Here is a 17,804-nt window from a genome sequence, read left to right on the forward strand (position 1 = left end):
TGGTCAGCTCCAAGGCACGGCGCGGTCGGTGGTCAATGAGGTGCTTGGGGCCCACCAAGGGTCGAGCGTGCTCATCGACGACCTTCCGGAGATTCCAGGCGAGGTGGCGGGGCTCATTACCAACGGAGTCTTCCATCACACCTTGAGAGTGTTGACGTTAGTGGCGTCGTATCACCCAACCCTCAACTTTGAAGCAGTCAGGAGAGGCTATGTTGTCGGGTGGTCCGTCGACCAGCTCCGTGAACTCGGACAGAGCTTGGCGCCGGTCGCGACGGCAATCGCGGAGGTGACCACAGCGGAGTGGGTGAGGGAGGCCCGTCACGCAGAGAGGGCAGAGACGGCGGTCAGCCATGGAAGCTGTGTCGAGTGCCGCCTTGATCGAGCCGGCTCATGATCAGGGAAATCCTTCGGTCGACCCTGCAACGTGGCTCCTCCCATCCATGTCATCAGCCAACGCAGATGAGGTGCCACAGTAGAAAGATTCATAATTAGCTTTTGTTATTGGACACTTAGTCCGGGGGACTTGAAGGGGCCCCCGAGTGAACAACTTTAAGTGCTTGTAATCGTTCTTGTTTTTAGTGATGTTTGGGAAGCCTGTCCCACCCGCAACCCTTTGTTGACTAGAGTGACTCTTGCCTTCGCACTTTTCCTTTCAAACCTGCTCGCTAACCGTAGGCTGCAGCGTGTAGCCTGTGTCAGACCCGGGGCCATGGGAATGCGCACGTGGCGTACATATTTTAGGATAAGATATGGGACATGGCCCATGCCCTACATCAGTTGTAACAACTCATACCATAGTAGAACTACTCGTACTGTAGTGGAACTAGTCAGAACAGAAGGAAACTACCCGAAAAGTACTCGGGTAGGACTCCTGAGCTCGTATCTGGCTAGGATTTCCATGCAACCCTGTCCCCCCAAACTATATAAGGGCGGGAATGGAACCCCTCCAAACAGATGGTTCGAACCTATCTAAACTTTGTATTCCTTGCACCTTCGAGTTCTTGATCTCAGCGACACCCCACCTACAACTCACCACCTCGGGGGTATCCCTCGATGGGCTTGGCGGTAAAACACCGACAGCCTGGGGCTGGCCCGAGTGGAGTCAGCTGCTAGTTCACCATAGGTTGTGATGAGAGTTTGGTAGGTCAGGTGGCCCAACAAAAATCACTTATGTTGCACTGGGGGAACGGGTTGCCCTTTCGCTCAGGCGAAAAAAGTTGCCTTTTTGTGCATGATTTGCAAAAGGGTAGAGGGGGTAGCCATACACGTGGTGGTGTACCCCCATGGGGCCCTCGAGCTACCCGAGCCGAGAGTGCTCGGGCCGGGGCGCTGTAGCAGTCAGCCTTTGTATGAAAGCATGCGATGGAGCTAAATTAAAGGAAGAAATGACATAACTATTCAATGTTCCAAGTGTTGGTGAGAATGTTGCCGTCGCTGTCCTTCAGTTAGTAGGTTCCTGCCCAAACTACCTCTGTGATGGTGTATGGTCCTTCCTAGGGCAGAGTGAGCTTATGCCTATCCTTCATTGACTGCGCTCTCGATAGTACCAAGTCGCCGACTTCGAGGGTTCATCCCCGGATCTTCCTCTCGTGGTACCTGCGAAGGGTTTGCTAGTAACGAGTCGAGCAGACCAAGGCCATCTCCCAGGCCTCCTCCAACAAGTCGACCGTGTCCTGCTGAGCCTCCGCATCTTGGTTGGGGTCAAAGGCTTTGACCCTTGGGGCGGCATAGTCTAGGTCGGAGGGGAGACCTGCTTTTGCCTCGTATGTTAAAAAAAGGGTGAACCTAGTGGATCGATTGGAAGCTGTCCTCAGGCTTCAGAGGACAACTGGGAGTTCCTCGACCCACCATCCAGCAAACTTTTTGGGCCGGTCGAAGATGCAAGGCTTAAGTCCTTGGAGGACCATACCGTTCGTCCTCTCCAACTGCCTATTGGTGCAAGAGTGTCCAACCGACGCGCAGTCGATCATGATCCCGTATCCATCAGTGAACTCCATGAACTTCATGCCTGTGAAGTTTGTCCCATTATCTGTGATGATGGTGTTTGGCACACCAAATCGGTAGACGATGTCCAAGAAAAACTAGATGGCCTCTTGGGAATTGGTTTTGGTGATCGGTTTCGCCTCAATCCAATTGGTGAACTTGTCCACCGTGATAAGGAGGTGAGTGAAACCGCCAGGGGCCATCCTAAGAGGCCCGACCATGTCGAGACCCCAGACCACGAACGGCCATGTGAGGGGGATGGTCTAAAGCGCCTGCGATGGCAAGGGGGTCTGGCGAGCGTAGAACTGACACCCCTCGCACGTGCGGATGACCTCCTCCGCATCACACAGTACTGTCGGCCAATAAAAAACTTGGCGGAAGGCCTTGCCGACTAGCGACCGTGGGGTCGCGTGGTGTCTATAGATGCCGTCATGGATCTCCAGGAGGAGTTCCTTGCCCAAATGGGTCGGGATGCATTTCATCAACATTCCCACCGCCGATGGGCTGCACTTGTAAAGCTCGCCAACAATGGCGACATATGTCCTAGCGCGTCAGGCAATCCTTCGGTCCTCGATTTGGTCAGCTGGGAGGACCTCGTCGAGAAGATAGGCCAAGAGAGGTGCCCTCAAGTGGGGGTTGTTTACCGCGGCGTCGACTGCTAGAGTAGTAACCTCCATCGCAAGGCAGTTGGGGCCCCCGAGCCCTAGGTTGGGTGACGCTTGGCCGGGGGGGCACCGAACCAGGGCCCCCAGGCATCGGGTCGGACGGCCTCTGAGGTAGGTCCGGCTTGACGCGGATTGAAGGCGCATGAAGATCGTTGATGAAGACCCCGCTGGGAACAGAGTCTCGCTGGGCCACCATCTTGGTGAGTGCATCAGCGTCGTTGTTATCCCTCCACGGGACGTGATGCAGCTCGATTCCTCGGAATTTGTCCTCCAGCTTGCGCACATCTTAGCAGTACGCGCTCATGAGGGAGCTCTCGCAGTTGGACTCCTTCATGACTTGGTCCATCACCAGCTTGGAGTCGTCATAGGCGTAGATTTGAGTTGCTCTGAGCTCAATGGCGATGCGAAGGCCATTGATAAGGCCCTCATATTCGATAATGTTGTTTGAGGCTGGAAAGTGGAGGCGGATCGCGTAGCGGAGCTTGTTCCCCTCAGGTGAGATCAGCACCACATCGGCCCCCGCATCGGGTCCCATAACCGACCCATTGATGTATAGGGTCCAGTATTTGTGGGTGATGCCTCGAGTCGGGGTTTGGACCTCCGTCCACTCAGCGACAAAGTCGGCCAAGGCCTGCGACTTGATGGCAGTGCAGGGGACGTACTTGATATCATAGCCCATGAGCTCGAGTGCCCATTTGGAGATCCATCGCGTAGCGTCGTGGCTATGGACGACCTCCCCGAGTAGGAACAAGGTGATGACGGTAACCTCGTGGTTAGTGAAATGGTGCTGCAGCTTCTTAGTCGCCATGAGCATGGCGTACAAGAGCTTTTGCACCTGCGTGTAGCGAGCCTTGGTCTCGGTGAGTACCTCGCTGACAAAGTACACCGGTCGTTGAATCTTCAACACCTGACCTGGCTCCTCCTTTCGACTATGAGAGCGGCGCTGACCACGTGGGTGGTCGCCGCGAGGTAGAGTAGCAGTGGTTCATGTCACTCAGGAGCAACGAGGTTCAGAGCCCAGGTTAGCAACGCTTTGAGGCTATCCAAGGCTTGTTGAGCCTCCAATGTCCAAACGAACGTATCTGACCTCTTTGAGGAGTTTGTAGAGGGGCATTCCCTGCTCGCCTAGTTAGGATATGAACCAACTAAGGGCGGCCAAACAGCCGGTGAGCCATTGTACACCTTTCACGCTGCGTATGGGGCCCATCCTGGCGATGGCTGTGATTTTTTCGGGGTTAGCTTCGATGCCGCGCTTGGACACTATGTATCCAAGTAGCTTCCCCTTCAAAACCCAAAAAGTGCATTTTTCGGGAATTAGTTTGATGCTGAACCTTCAAAGGTTAGCAAACATGGCGTCTAGTGTGGTGATCAAGTCTCCCACGCGAGGCACTTTCACCACTATGTCATCTACGTAGATGATGACCGTAGGTTTTTGTAGCTCAAGCTGGTTGGGCTGCCGGAGCGGATCAATCTGATCAGCAAAACACTTCTGCATGCAACGCTGGTATGTGGCACCAGCATTTTTTAGACCAAACGGCATCGTGACGTAGCAGTATGTGCCGAACGGGATGATGAGGGAGGTCGCGAGCTGGTCGGACTCCTTCATCGCGATTTGGTGGTAGCCCAAGTAGGCATCCAGAAAAGAGAGGATTTCAAATCCTGATGTGGAGTCGACTATCTAATCTATGCGCGGCAAAGGAAAAGGATCCTTGGGACACGCCTTGTTAAGGCCAATATAATCAACACACATTCTCCATTTCCCATTCTTCTTTTTTACAAGGACGGGATTGGCAAGCTAGTCGGAGTGATACACTTCCTTGATGAAGCTAGCTGCCAGGAGCTTGCCGATCTCCTCGCCCATGGCCCTGCGCCTTTCATCGTCAAAATGGTGCAGGCGTTGGTGCACGGGCTTGGAACCTAGCTTGACGCGAAGCTCATGCTCGGCGACCTCCCTCAGAATGTCTGGCATATCAGAAGGCTTACATGTGAAGGCATCGCGATTGGCACACAGGAAGTCAATGAGCACGCTTTCCTATTTGGTCGGGAGCTGGGTCCCCATCCGCACGGTCTTGGTCGGGTCGTTGGGGTCGACCTCGATCGCCTTGGTGTCCTCGGACGGGCAGAAGATGCTGGATGGAGTCGACTCATTGCGGTCGGGAATGCCTTCCACCACCATCTCGTGGAGCGGCGGAGTTGGCAATAGCGGTGGCGAGCGTGAAGTGCTCCCGTCCGCAGCGTACGCCTGCACAAAGGAGCTGCTCACTGTGATCATGCCGTTCAGTCCCGGCATCTTCAGCTTGAGGTAGGTGTAGTTGGGGACTGCCATGAACTTGGCGTAGCACAAACGTCCAAGGATGGCGTGGTACAATCCCTCAAAGTACACCACCTCGAAGATTAGGGTCTCGGTACGGAAGTAGGTGCGGTCACCAAACGGGACTGGCAAGTCTATGTTCCCCAGGGGGTACGCCCTCATGCCCGGGATGATACCGAGGAAGGGAAAAATAGAGGCGCGGAGCTTGGACCGCGAGATGCCCATGGTGTTAAGGGTCTCAACATACAAGACGTGGAGGCTGCTGCCCCCAACCATCAGCACCTTGGTCAGGCGCTTGTTGCCGATGATGGGGTTGACAACGAGTGGGTAGCTCCCCGGTCGGGGGATGCTGGGAGGGTAGTCGCCCCGATCGAAGGTGGTCGGTGTGCTCTACCAACAGAGGAACTTGGGGATGGTGTTCCTGGTGGTGCAGACTTCCTGGAGGTGGATCTTGTGTTGATGCTTGGAGCAGTCATCCTCAGAACCTCCGAAGATCATGAGGCAGCCATTTGGCTCAGGGAAGCCGCCCCTGTCCTTGGCCGGCGCCTCCTGATTTTTGGGCGCCTTCTCATTGCGGTCCTTGTCCTTGCACTTGCTAGGCTGACCCGGCATGCACTTGAGGAGCTTGCAGTCCTTGAGCTTATGCTTGATGGGGTAGTCGTGATTGGTGCACAGCTTTTTCAAGAGCTGCTCGAAGTGGTCGGCATTGCCCTGTTCTTGCCCACACGGTTGGCCGTGGCGACTGTGTTGGGGTTGGCACGACGCCAGTCCTTCTTCCTTTTCCCCTGCCCTGAGGAGGGGCCCTCATCCTGGTCCTCCCGCATGGCCTTGCCTTTGGCCCAACCATCGGTAAAGACCTCCCCGATCGCCTCCTCGCCGGAGGCATGGTTCGTGGCTATGTCCAGGAGCTCACGGGTGGTGCGCGGCTTCCGGCAGCCGAGCTTGTGAACGAGGCACTTGCAAGTGGTCCCATAGAGGAATGTGCTGATGACATCTGCGTCGATGACGTCAAGGTGGGAATTGCATTGCTTGGAGAACCGGCAAATGTAGTCCCACAGGGACTTGCCAGGTTCCTGTTTGCAGCTCTTGAGGTCCCAGGAGTTTCTAGGGCGCACGTACATCCCCTAGAAATTTGCAACAAAGACCTGTTTGAGCTTGCCGAACTACAGATGCTGTTGGGTGGTAAGAATTCGAGCCACGCTCGAACGTAATTCCCGACACAAATTGGGAGGTACTGGATGATGAAGTAATCATCATTCGCTCCTCCGGCCCAACAGACGAGCCAAAAGTCTTCCAACCATACAATAGGGTTCGTCTCCCCGGTGTACTTGGTGATGTTAGTGGGAGGTCGGAAGTGCGGTGGGAATGGTGCTTTCTGGATGCGACGATCAAAGGCCCGTGGGCTCAGGTCGTCCAGGCTGGGGCTCGAGTTGTCGTCCTGATCTCACAGTCGGCCATCTTTCCTAGGGGGCACCTCTTCGTGCTCCCCCTCGGGCTGGTGGGCATCAGCCGCGTCCGTGGCAGCCCGGTCGACATCGGTGCTGTGTGTGACATCCAGGTAATAAGATTCATAAATGCTAAACCTTGGGTGAAATAGACAGGGTTGTTAAGGGTTGTAATAAGAGCTAGAGGTGTATTTGAAAATTTCCATGCACTATAGGTCTTTAAGTGCAAGGTGTGTGCTTTGGATATGATCATAAGCAGAAATAAGCCCTTAAGTAAGGATAAGGGCCTATGTGTAAATAAATATAGGTTATAGGGTCTTTTGTGCAAATAGTTGAGGAATAAAAGTAACTTTCATGCTTACCTGAGGGTTTATTTGTAAAATTACTTGTCATCATGACATTTCATGAATATTTACAAACATATCAAAATTTTGGTTAAAATCTCATTTGGTAAGGACAGGGGTGATTTAAATTTTACCTTGCTTAAAATTCAATTTATAAGGTTTCACACTTTGAGTTTTTGAATTTGAGCCTTAAAGCAAATAAGTAGATCTTGAAAAAATCTACAACTTTCATGTTGGGCTTGTTCTCAGAAAACCTCTAGATTAGTGGGAAAAATTAGATTACCACAGGGTCCCTATAATTTTTGAGTTTTGCAAACGTGTCCCTGGATCCTTTTCCTCCCTTCTTCTTCCTCTGCACCCCCTCTGCTCCCTCTGCTTCTGCTCTGTCGCCGGCGCAGGCCATCTCCCCTGGCCTCTGCTCCGCCCTCGCCACCGGTCATCCCTGGCCTACCCTATCCCCCACGCGTCATCCTACTTCTGGCCGCCGCCGTAGCTCCTCCCCGCTGTCCCCTTCTGTGCGCGCCACGGTTGCCCGAGCGCCCGTCGGCCGCCACCGCATCGCCGCCGTGGAGAGCCCCCGGGCAAGCCCCAAAGCTCTTATCCTTCGCGCGCATTAGCTCCGCCAGCATTCCTACATTCTTTTTCCCTGTTTTCCCTGGCATTCCCTGAGTTCCCGCCCCACTCCCCACTGCCGCCGTCGTTCCCTACTCCGGCAACACACGGCCTCACCGTGGGCAGCTCGCCCCAGGCTTTCCCACGCCACCACAGCACCCTAGCCAGCACTACATCACCGCTACGAAGCTCTCCGACCCATCAATTTGATCCCTAAAGCATTACATTGACTCCCCAACGAGCTCCCCGAGATTCCCATCGCCGCCGCGTTCTATCCACCGTGGAACACCTGCACCCAGCCACCCCCGACCTTAATTGTTTGCACTCCGAGCTTCCTCGACTCACCCTGAAGCTCCTTGACTCCTCCCTTGCCCCTTCCGACCGCCGGAGTACCCTTCCCGCCATTCTTCCCCGTCGCCGGCCGCACGGTCTCCGTCGAGCCACTGCCACAGCTTGCCTCGGTCCGATTCCAGTTGCCCACAGGTGCGCTCCGACGTGGTCGTGTCTCCCCACCTCTCCATCCTCGCCGCCGGCGATCGCCGACGACGAATCACGCCGGTCAATCCTCCTGTCCCCCTCTTTGACCGGGAGTAAGGACCTCGGGTTAGAAGATACAAACTTCCAGGGGGGTTTTTGCAAAGCCTGTGACTCAATGAAATAGTACCCCGGAGGGGCCTCTGTGTGAACGCGTCTATTATTTCATGTGATGCTCATGCTGCCTTGTAAAATTCATAACAAATCATAGAAAATTCCAAAAATTGCAAAACCAGTTTTGTTGAAAACTAGATTTTAAACTCTACAACTTTTGTTAAGTGAGTTTGATATGAAACTAAATAATTTAGAATCTATTTTAAATCTAAGATAAGGGAGTATTATATCTTTAGCTCCTACATGTTGACTTTGTTGATTATGATTTTTGGTATACAATTTCTATAGACGATGTATGAATTGATGTGAAATTTTTACACCTAATTTCATAACTTGAATCCTTTTAAGTTGATCATTTCAATTTGTTTTGAAATAGAATTAGCTAAGTATACCTATTAAAGCTTAACTAATTAGATCTCTTGATCATGATCTATTAAGTATGCAATTGATCTATGCTTAAATTTTCAAAACTTTAAGATTCTTTTTACCTAGGATTTGAATTTAAATTTGATATTTGTATTCAAATTCAAATGAGCTAGTCCTGTTTTTAATAAACCCAACACTATGATATGGTCATGATTTACGTAAAAATGACAACTCAAGCCTAAACCCCTACTGTTTCATGAGTTTCTATGTGATAATTGTTTGGATTGCAACTTTATTGTGAAATAAAATGAAAGAGTCTGCATCCCTTAACTCACAACTTTGCATATCATGTAGACTCGACTACTCTCGCCGACGGTGACTACGAGCTTATCCCAGATCAAGTCACAGGAGTTTCTGAAGATCCCGGAGACACCGTCGAAGATCTAACTGAAGCTCCGAACCAAAGTTCGGGAAACCCTGACCCTACTGCCCCCAACTCTACGCAAGAAGGCAAGCCCCGGACATAAAGCCTATTTTATTTACACTGCACCTATGTTATTTATATCTATCTTTGCATTACGTTCTTAGGAATTGCTTGGAACCCTAGACGCATAAATCCTAGGAACCAATGTACTGTACCTGAGTCCTTACCGTGTAAATGCTCTGCTAATAGGACTGGTAGAAGTCGGGTGATTTCCTGTCACTCGCGCGATATAGGAGTTGTAATGCTTACATTCCTGTTACCACTATAAGGATGACGGACGGGGTTATGTGCAATATCTTAAAAGGGAATGATACCCCGTCTGTGTTGTTAAAATTTTGATAAGGTCGCAGTGTGTGGTGATCGGGGTTAAGCGTTTGAAAGTACTAACCACAAGCCGTGAGTTTTGGGTAAGCGGCAAGCCTAGTAATCAATCGGCCCGAGGAGTGGACATACCTCCCACCACATGTATTTGGTTCTTTTGGTTACTTGATTCGATGTATGGGAATACGTGTTGCAAGGGCAACCAGGAATACGGGTTTTGTAGTCGCGCTACAGACGTATGTCCTTCACTTTGGTAGTGCGTATGGTCCTGCAATCGCTTGTGGTGGACCTGTCCACGAGTCGGAATAAAAGGCAAACAGTTGCTTCGGAACGACCCTTTGGTGTTCCAAGCGTGTGAGTTAGGTTTACCTTGCAAGGTTTAAAATGCAATTCAGAATCGTCCGCTTCTCACGAAGATTGAGACTGCTTGATCCCTTTGGCACATAGAGTAACAAGAGCAATGCCATGAATATCAAAGATGATGTTTGGCTAATGATCTTACCATGCTTGGGTAGTTATAGGTGCTTACCTTGGATGGATAATTAACTAGAATCTGAAAGCTAAAAGCTGAAAATAAGGATCTACTCTTTGTTGCTTTTCAGCTGAAACTAAACCCAGAACCATTATAAACCTTCATAAGTCTAGATACATGGCTAAGTATACCATGACCGGGTAAGTCTTGCTGAGTATTAGAATACTCAGTCTTGCTTCATAACTTTTGTTCAGGTAATCCTCCTGACGACTCAGCTCTGCCTGTATCGTGGCCCTATCCTCTGCCTGATGGTTGGTCCGTGGAGTGGGACCCGTCCCCGGCCAACGCAGACCCTTCCGAGTGATGTCATGCAAGGGCGAGCATAACATCTGCACTGGCGACGTGTATAATACCGTACTTTAATTTCCGCTGTTTGAACTAAAACTTATGGCTGTTCTGTAATAATTTCCCAGTGAGGAAGGTTATGTTACTTTTAAACACTCATGTAATATATCTGCGTGTTCTGTAAAATGTGATGGCCTTTGTATCTCTGGACTCGCCTTCGTGCGGGGTACCTTGTTTGATCCTGAATTCGGTAGTTTATCGGGACGTTACCCGACAGACCAAGGATTATACTGTTTGAAGCACGTTGGAGCCCTCAAGAGTGGACTCGCGTGCTTGAGCCGGTGTAATTCAGGTTAGTTCTGCCACACTGTGGCGGGCTAGTTGTCTTGAGTGGATGATGCTGTGCACGTCGTAGTTGAGCCTGAGCCGGTCACACACCAGGGGCGTTGCGAGGTGGGCGCCAGGTGGGGGCTTGGTGCAGCCGCGGCGTCGCGACCAGCCTGGGGTGGAAGCTGCTGGTGGACTGAAGGTTTTGGCTGCTACGAGCCTGGCCCCCCGTCTGGACAGGAGGCCACGTGCCGGTGGCATGATGCGGAGCTTTCTGCCTGCTGCATGGCGACACACTCCACTAATGTCCGGATGTTGCAGTGGAGCTCCTGCTGTTGAGGGTCCGCAGGCTCGGGCAGGTTGCGTAAGAGCATCGCTACGGTGGTGATGTTCTGCCCGGCCCTCGCAAAATGCGAGGGCAGTTGGCGTCTGCGACAATGGCTTGCTGGACTTAACGAGCATGTGATCACACGCCGCCCGCAACGTTATGAGCATTCGGCTTGGAGTTGCGCCGGGGGTGCACCGACGCGGGCGACAGCTGGTGCTGCCGCCGCTGGCGTAAGTCCTTGCCTGCGCGCAATGGGTCTGGCGGGGTGTGCGTATCCTCGGTCTCCACCGGGACCGGCTGTCCGCCCTGCACGTCCGCATGGCGCATTCCCGCAACACGGGACAGCCAAGGGGCGACAGGTCGCTGATGCTAGACCCTTCGCTGAGGAGGTCGTCGTTGGAGAAGAGATCATGGAATGAGGCAGGATTGTACCCCATCACGCCCACAAACTCGATCGCGGGTGGGGGCTGCGGTATGGCCCTCCAGAGCTCCCTGGCGTAAAGGCTCGCGGAGATTGTGAGGCCAAACAGGGACCGACCGTGCAATGAGCACGGTGGGGACAACAAGGTCCCTCCGGAGAGCTGGTGGAAGACGTTGCGTAGCGAGAACAAGAACAAGTCCACATCGCTCGCTGGGGGGTTGGCACAAAGCATGAGCTTGATGTGTTGCGCGAGCGCCTCAGTGTCGAGGTCAGCTAGCGGTCCGTTCGAGGGAGTGTCTCCCTCGAGTGATGTTAGAGGGGTGGCGTCCTCGTGGAGGCGAAGCGTGCCGATCCGATCAGCAACGAAGTCCAAGCTTCCGAAGCGAAAGGTCTGGAAGGGCGTGAAGACGGGCGGTGCCCACAGCCTAGCGTGCGAGGCCATGGGAAACTCCAACAAGCTGAAGCGAATCGTATGGCACAGGCTCGTAAGGGTAGAGGTGTCAGAGACGAAGGCCATCCGATCACCATGATAGTGGATGCATGATTTCTATCCCCACGGACAGCGCCAAACTGTCGGTTACGGAAACGGCCGGCAGCTAAACCTACTTGAAGTGTGTATCATGCAACATGATCGGAGGTGGCCTAGCACACAATAACTCAAGATTTATACTGGTTCAGGCAAATGTGCCCTACGTCTAGTCGGGGATCGGTCGGATGTATTGCTTGAGCCCAAGTGCTCGTGAGATTTGGGGAGTTACAAGCTTTCGAGTGGAGGATGAATCTCTTGGATCTTGGTCTTGTTTCCTTTCCAAGGCGGCTGACCTTCCCTTTTATAGTCCAAGGGGGTCTTCTTTACAATGGAACTAGAGGTAGAAAAAGGTATCTAGGTAGAGAGAGTTCCTAGCCTCATCGGTCGGGTTCGTCAGCTCTATCAGTCGGGATCGCCAACTTCGTCAGTCGGAGTCCTCGGGCGGCAAACGTCCAAGTCCCGTCTTGTGGAGTGGCCGTCTTGTTTTGTCCCTATACATCATGTTCCGTCGGTCGGGGGACGGGCGTGCGCCGATAAGTACGTTACGGTAGTCACGCCCCATCCCTGGCACCACGCCCTTACACTCCATCATGATGGAGGCGTGTCTATCGTGTTATGATGATGTTGCGCCTAGTCCCTTCATGAGGACAGGTAGGTGGAATAGCGCCCCTCTGTTGTGGCAACAAGGGGGACTATAGCCCCCGTGGAGGGGTTGTTGGCCCTGTACGGCAAGTTGACTCCGGCGTCCACCCTTATCCTCAGCACCTGCTCTCGAGAACCGTCAGTGCACAAGGCCTAGCCGGCCCCCGGCCTCGTCAGTCGTGGAAAGTGACACACGCGTGGCGGAGTCTGGTCGGCGCCTCAGTTTAGGACCATGGTACAGACCTAGGCCCTAGTCACCCCCTCGGTCGGGGACGCGGGTTAAGGCTCCTACTGGCCGGTCGAGACCGTGGGCCTGGGTAGCCTGGAGGAAGTCACAGCCGAAGAGTGTGGTCGTTGATCCATGCGCTATCTTAGGCTATTTAGAGTGCCAGCGAGAAGAGGACCTGCTGGGACCCCGGGTCCCTAGACCCGTCACTATGACAATGTGTTGTAAGTGAAAGTAGAAGAGAGATGTAAGAGAGATGTAAGTGACTTGTGTATTCACTTGTTTATATACATGCCAAGGGGCCAAGGGCTGAAGAGACACACCCCTTTAGGATTGGCCCTTCCGTGATTAGTAACCTACTTGATGATGTCATTAATCACTAATCAATTAATTAATTACAATAATCACTAATCTAATTCTCTTCGTAACAGTTTTCTCCCACCCATCCGTGCACGGCTGCACCTAGCATAGCAGCAGCCAAGCATCGCCATGGCCCGTGGTAGCGGTGACCGCAAAGGGCAAGGAGATGGGTCAGATCCCCACATGTTGCAATTGCAACTGGTGGAAGGTAAGGTCCAGCTACACCCGCACGGTCGGTAGTGGTGGATGAAAGTTCAGCTAAATTGATAAGGATATTCATCTTCTGTGTTTTACCCATCTTAAATTTTGGTTGTTCCTGAGGCTGTCCCAGCCTCTCTCATATCTTTAGCATATTTTTATTTATTCATTTTAAATTTTTACCCACCGGCAGGCATGACCTAAGGATCTGTTTGGTTGGAGGGATCGGGTGGGACGGAACTGTTCCATCCCACTTTTTGGGTTGCTTGGTTGCTGGACAAGGTGGAACCGATCGGTTCCGGTATGGAATATTCCATACATATGCGGAACCATCCCATACCAAAAAATCGGCGGTACCCGTCCGTTCCGGAACGAGCACGTCCCAGCCCCGCGTCCCCAACTCGCGATCCAGAGACACCGCCTCTCCTCCATGGGCGGCGCGGGGGGAGCACGGGCGGCGCGTGGGGGGAGCAGGGGCGGCGCGCGGGGGGAGCAGCGCCGGCCCACAGGCCGCGGGGGGAGAGGGGGCGGCGCGCAGGGGGAGAGGGCGGTGCGCGGGGGGAGCAGCGCCGGCGTGCAGGGGAGCAGGGGTGGCGCGCCGGGGAGCAGGGCGGCGCGCGAGGGAGAGGGGCTGGCGCGCGGGGGGAGAGGGGCGGCGCGCGAGGGGAGCAGGGCGGCGCGCGGGCCACGGGGGAGCAGGGCGGCGCGCCGGGGGAGAGGGGCGGCGTGCGGGGGAGCAGCGGCGGCGCGCGGGGGAGCAGCGCCGGGGAGAGGGGCCGGCGCGCGGGGGAGCAGGGCGGCGCGCAAGGGAGCAGAGCGGCGCGCCGGGGAGAGGGGCGGCGCGCGGGGGAGAGGGGTGGCGCGCGGGGGAGAGGGCCGGCGCGCGGGGGAGCAGGGCGGCGCGTCGGGGGGAGAGGGGCCGGCCGCGGGGAGGGGAGAGGGGCCGGCCGGGGGGAGAGGGGTGGCGCGCGGGGGGAGAGGGGCGGCACGCGAGGGGAGCAGGGGCACCTGGTTCTCAAACTAAACAAAAAATGGACCATTCCGTTCCACTTGATTCTCAAACCAAACAAAAATTAGAACGGTTCCGTTCCGGCTACCAAACCATTCCATTCCAAGAATCTAGAATGGAACGGTTCCGTCCTACCAGACTCTCCAACCAAACACACCCTAAAGCGACGGACACGCCAGGGCCAGAATGGAGCCAACGAGCGAGCTCGTCACAATGGCTCAGAGTCGTGTCAAGCAGTGTATTTTTTCGCAAAAAGAAATACTTCTTTAAAAATGAAAGTCTTACCCGCGTACGTTCTCTAGAAAAATACTTGACCAGAAAATTCCTCCATTTAGAAAGGGACCAATTTGTTTTTAAAAAAAATCCACCATCGCAGCCTTCTGTCTCAGCCGATCCGTGTCCGCTAGCGCGTCCCCGAAAACCCCAGACAGAAGCAAAGCTCCGCTCCACCGTCCCCGCCGTGCCGGGGCCCCACGCCCGCGCAGTCGCCTCGCCTCTCCTCTGCCGTGCCGGCGAGCTGAGAGAGACTGACACCCTCCCCGATTCGTCGAATCCGCCATTTACTCCTCACCCACCCTCTCCTACCCCGCCACACCCCACCCCTGCGCCCACCGGCTAAGTGTCCATACAACTGTATAAAATGAAGCCAAGGAGCTCCACTCCAGCCGTCCATCACCAAGAACAGCGAGGAGTGAGTGTTCCCTTTCAACTCTGACCACAGGTAAAGCTCCAGTGGTACTGATCCTGATGCTGATCCTTACATTCCATTCCTTGGCTCTTGCATTAATGGGATGTTCTTCTTGCTGTTGTCTTGTTCCGTTTGCTCGTGCTAGCTGTTGCTGCAGAGGGCGCCTGCTAGTTTGGGCGAGAAGAGGGGATCGATGGAGCGTTTCGGCGTGCTGGGCACGCGGCTGGGCCTGGACACCGGCGGCGGGGGAGAATTGCCGCCGGGGTTCCGGTTCCACCCGACGGACGAGGAGCTCATCACCTACTACCTCCTCCGCAAGGCCGTGGACGGCAGCTTCTGCGGCCGCGCCATCGCCGAGATCGACCTCAACAAGTGCGAGCCATGGGAGCTCCCGGGTGAGTTGATTTGATGCGTTCGAGCTGAGTTCCGTTCGTTTCTTGTCCGTCCTCTCTTGCAGCGGTCTCGCCTGCCGAAACTGATCGACGCTGCATCTCTGTCGCTGCAGACAAGGCTAAGATGGGGGAGAAGGAGTGGTACTTCTACAGCCTCCGCGACCGCAAGTACCCGACGGGCCTGCGCACCAACCGCGCCACGGTGGCCGGCTACTGGAAGGCCACCGGCAAGGACCGCGAGATCCGCAGCGGCCGCACCGGCGCGCTGGTGGGCATGAAGAAGACGCTCGTCTTCTACCGCGGGCGAGCCCCCAAGGGCCAGAAGACGCACTGGGTCATGCACGAATACCGCCTCGAGGGCACCTACGCCTATCAGTACCTCCAAAACTCCACGAGGGTCAGTCCTCTAGTCCGCGCCATGCTTCTCGATCTATCGTTTCCTTCTTTTCCTCCTTTGTTGCTCATCTTGTGTTTCCTGTGCATTTCCCCCTTGCCATTTTTTTTCCTTTCTTTTCCTTGGCAATGCTGATTTGTACATCTTATTATAGAGTTTATATATACACGAATCTAAAACTCTAAAAGTTTCTGTACGAGTACAAAACTAAAAATATGTACAGCACTAGAGACACAATGCTATGATTATGGGAGGGCAAAAGGGTAGTCACAAGCTCAGTTCTTCTGAGTTTACTTCTCTTGTGTGAGCTGTGAAGTCATGCATGGCATGGCTACGAGTATAGCTGCAGAGTGCTCAGGACAGGCAGGCCTGTCTGTGTCCCTGGCTTCCCTGCTGCCGATGCGTGTAGGATACTGCTAGCTGCTGCTACCACTACATGCGTGGATATGGCATGCGGCGAGGCGCTTAAGCGCAGGGATTCGAATCTTTTCTTGGCCAATGCCGACGATACGAGCGCAGGATCAGTGCGTGCGTGCATGGCCGCGCACAAGTTACTATATTCCCACGCCTGCGTAAATGCATCCCTTGTTTGTTTTTTACTGCGGCTGTGCTAGCTGGTTCCTCTTTGTGGGTTACGAGCGTCCGTTTCGATTCTCCCGGAGTAAAATTTAATCCCTCTATATTGAATGTTTGTTATTAATTAAAAGTATTAAATATAGATTAATTGTAAAACTAATTGTATAAATAAAAACTAATTCACGAGACATTAATCTATTATTAAGACATATTTAGTGTAGCACAAAATTATCAAATTATGAATTAATTAGGTTTAATAGATTCATCTCATAGATTAGTCTCTATTTATGCAATTAGTTTTTTAATTAATTTTTATTTAATACTCTAATCAGTATCACACATCCTTTATAACTAATCTTTGCATTGATGTTTGCTGAGTTGTGGCACAACTCAGCATCTACCTTACTGTATCAGCAAAGCGTTTTCCTTTTTGGCATGGATAGCCATGCCAAGTAAGATTTGGCTAGTTAATTTTGTAACACAAATGGAGTATTGTGGTGGCTACATTACATGAGCAAGAATCGAGTTTTGTGACAGCATTCATGTGGATGCACCAAAGGCATTCGTTTCCTAGTAAAAGAAAGGCTCCTGAAACAATAGCATTCGTTTCCTGGTCATACTACTGCAGCGAAGTTTCTTACACTGTTGCTGATGTTTTATCTCACCCGTGCTATGTTGGATCAGGACGAGTGGGTGATCGCGAGGGTGTTCCAGAAGCCCGGCGAGGTCCCGCCGTCCCGCAAGCAACGCCTCGGCCTCAGCAGCGCCGGCGGCGAGTCCTGCTTCTCCGACTCCACCTCCGCCTCCATCGGCGGCGGCGGCGGCGGCGCGTCCGCGTCGTCCGCGCCGCGCCCGCTCCTGACGGACGCCTCCTCGCTGTTCGCGGCGGCCGCCGACAGCGGTTCCTACTGCGGCGCTGCCAGCGCCAACGGCAACAACGTGGTCACCGGCCGTGAGCTCGTGCCCTGCTTCTCCACTACCACCGGCCCCCAGGATGCCCCCCTCGGCATCGGGCTGCCGTACAACCCGGCCCCGCTGGCCTTCGAGCCGCCGCCGCCGCCGGCCTTCTTCCCGAACCTGCTCTCCCTGCAGGACAACCTCCAGCTGCCGCTGGTCCTCTCCGGCGGCCTGTCCGCGGGCGCCTCGACGCTGGGCCCGCTGGGCGGCGGGGGCCTCCACTGGCCCGCCGGCATGGAGGTGAAGGTCGAGGGCCGCGCGGCGCCGCGGATGGCCGTCGGCCCCGGCCAGCTCGACGGCGGCTTCGGCTGGGGCTTCTAGCTGCACACACCACCACCAATTGGGCCACCACTAAATGGATGCCCTGTGGTTGTGTAATCAAGTATCCTAGCGAACGATCAAGTAATCGTGCTGTGCTCGTGTTAAGAACCTAATTAGCTGCTATGTGGTATCGTTATTCTGATGTAACTGTGTTTATCCTCTCGTGGTCTCTAACTGCAGTAGCAGGATGTGACTGACCATGGATTAGTAAGATTAATCAGTCAGTAGGTAAGTGAGGTCAAGTCTTCTAGCTAGCTTTATTGATGTGCACTAGTGTGATCGGACTAGTTAATGTCCGTGCTGTACGGACCTGTGGGATTTGACGTGTTGCTCCTGTAGAATCCATGATGTATGTGATCAGGCATGAGCGCATGACCTATGGATCAGCTTGTCAACGGAGTATGTTTGTGTCTGGCATGTCTGCTTCTTTTTATTCATGG

The 17,804-nt window shown here is 53.8% G+C and overlaps 1 protein-coding gene across 1 annotated transcript; it reads left to right on the top strand.

Annotated features, from left to right (window-relative positions):
• The first annotated feature begins 14,712 nt into the window (after window positions 1-14,712).
• Window positions 14,713-17,712, top strand: LOC112890094 (protein CUP-SHAPED COTYLEDON 1-like). Its single transcript, XM_025956950.1, has 4 exons — window positions 14,713-14,757; window positions 14,870-15,119; window positions 15,230-15,513; window positions 16,771-17,712. The coding sequence occupies exons 2-4, from the start codon at window positions 14,918-14,920 to the stop codon at window positions 17,362-17,364; spliced, it is 1,080 nt and encodes a 359-aa protein (XP_025812735.1). The 5' UTR covers window positions 14,713-14,757; window positions 14,870-14,917; the 3' UTR covers window positions 17,365-17,712.
• The last annotated feature ends 92 nt before the right edge of the window (window positions 17,713-17,804 follow it).

The sequence above is a fragment of the Panicum hallii genome, chromosome 4, assembly GCF_002211085.1.
Source record: "Panicum hallii strain FIL2 chromosome 4, PHallii_v3.1, whole genome shotgun sequence".
Classification (NCBI taxonomy): Eukaryota; Viridiplantae; Streptophyta; class Magnoliopsida; order Poales; family Poaceae; genus Panicum; species Panicum hallii.

Bases quoted from the DNA above. Each gene is read 5' to 3' on its own strand.
- LOC112890094 (XM_025956950.1), top strand. From the start codon at position 14,918: ATGGAGCGTTTCGGCGTGCTGGGCACGCGGCTGGGCCTGGACACCGGC. The intron at 15,120-15,229 runs GTGAGTTGATTT...CTGTCGCTGCAG, and splicing joins CGAGCCATGGGAGCTCCCGG to ACAAGGCTAAGATGGGGGAG. The intron at 15,514-16,770 runs GTCAGTCCTCTA...ATGTTGGATCAG, and splicing joins ACCTCCAAAACTCCACGAGG to GACGAGTGGGTGATCGCGAG.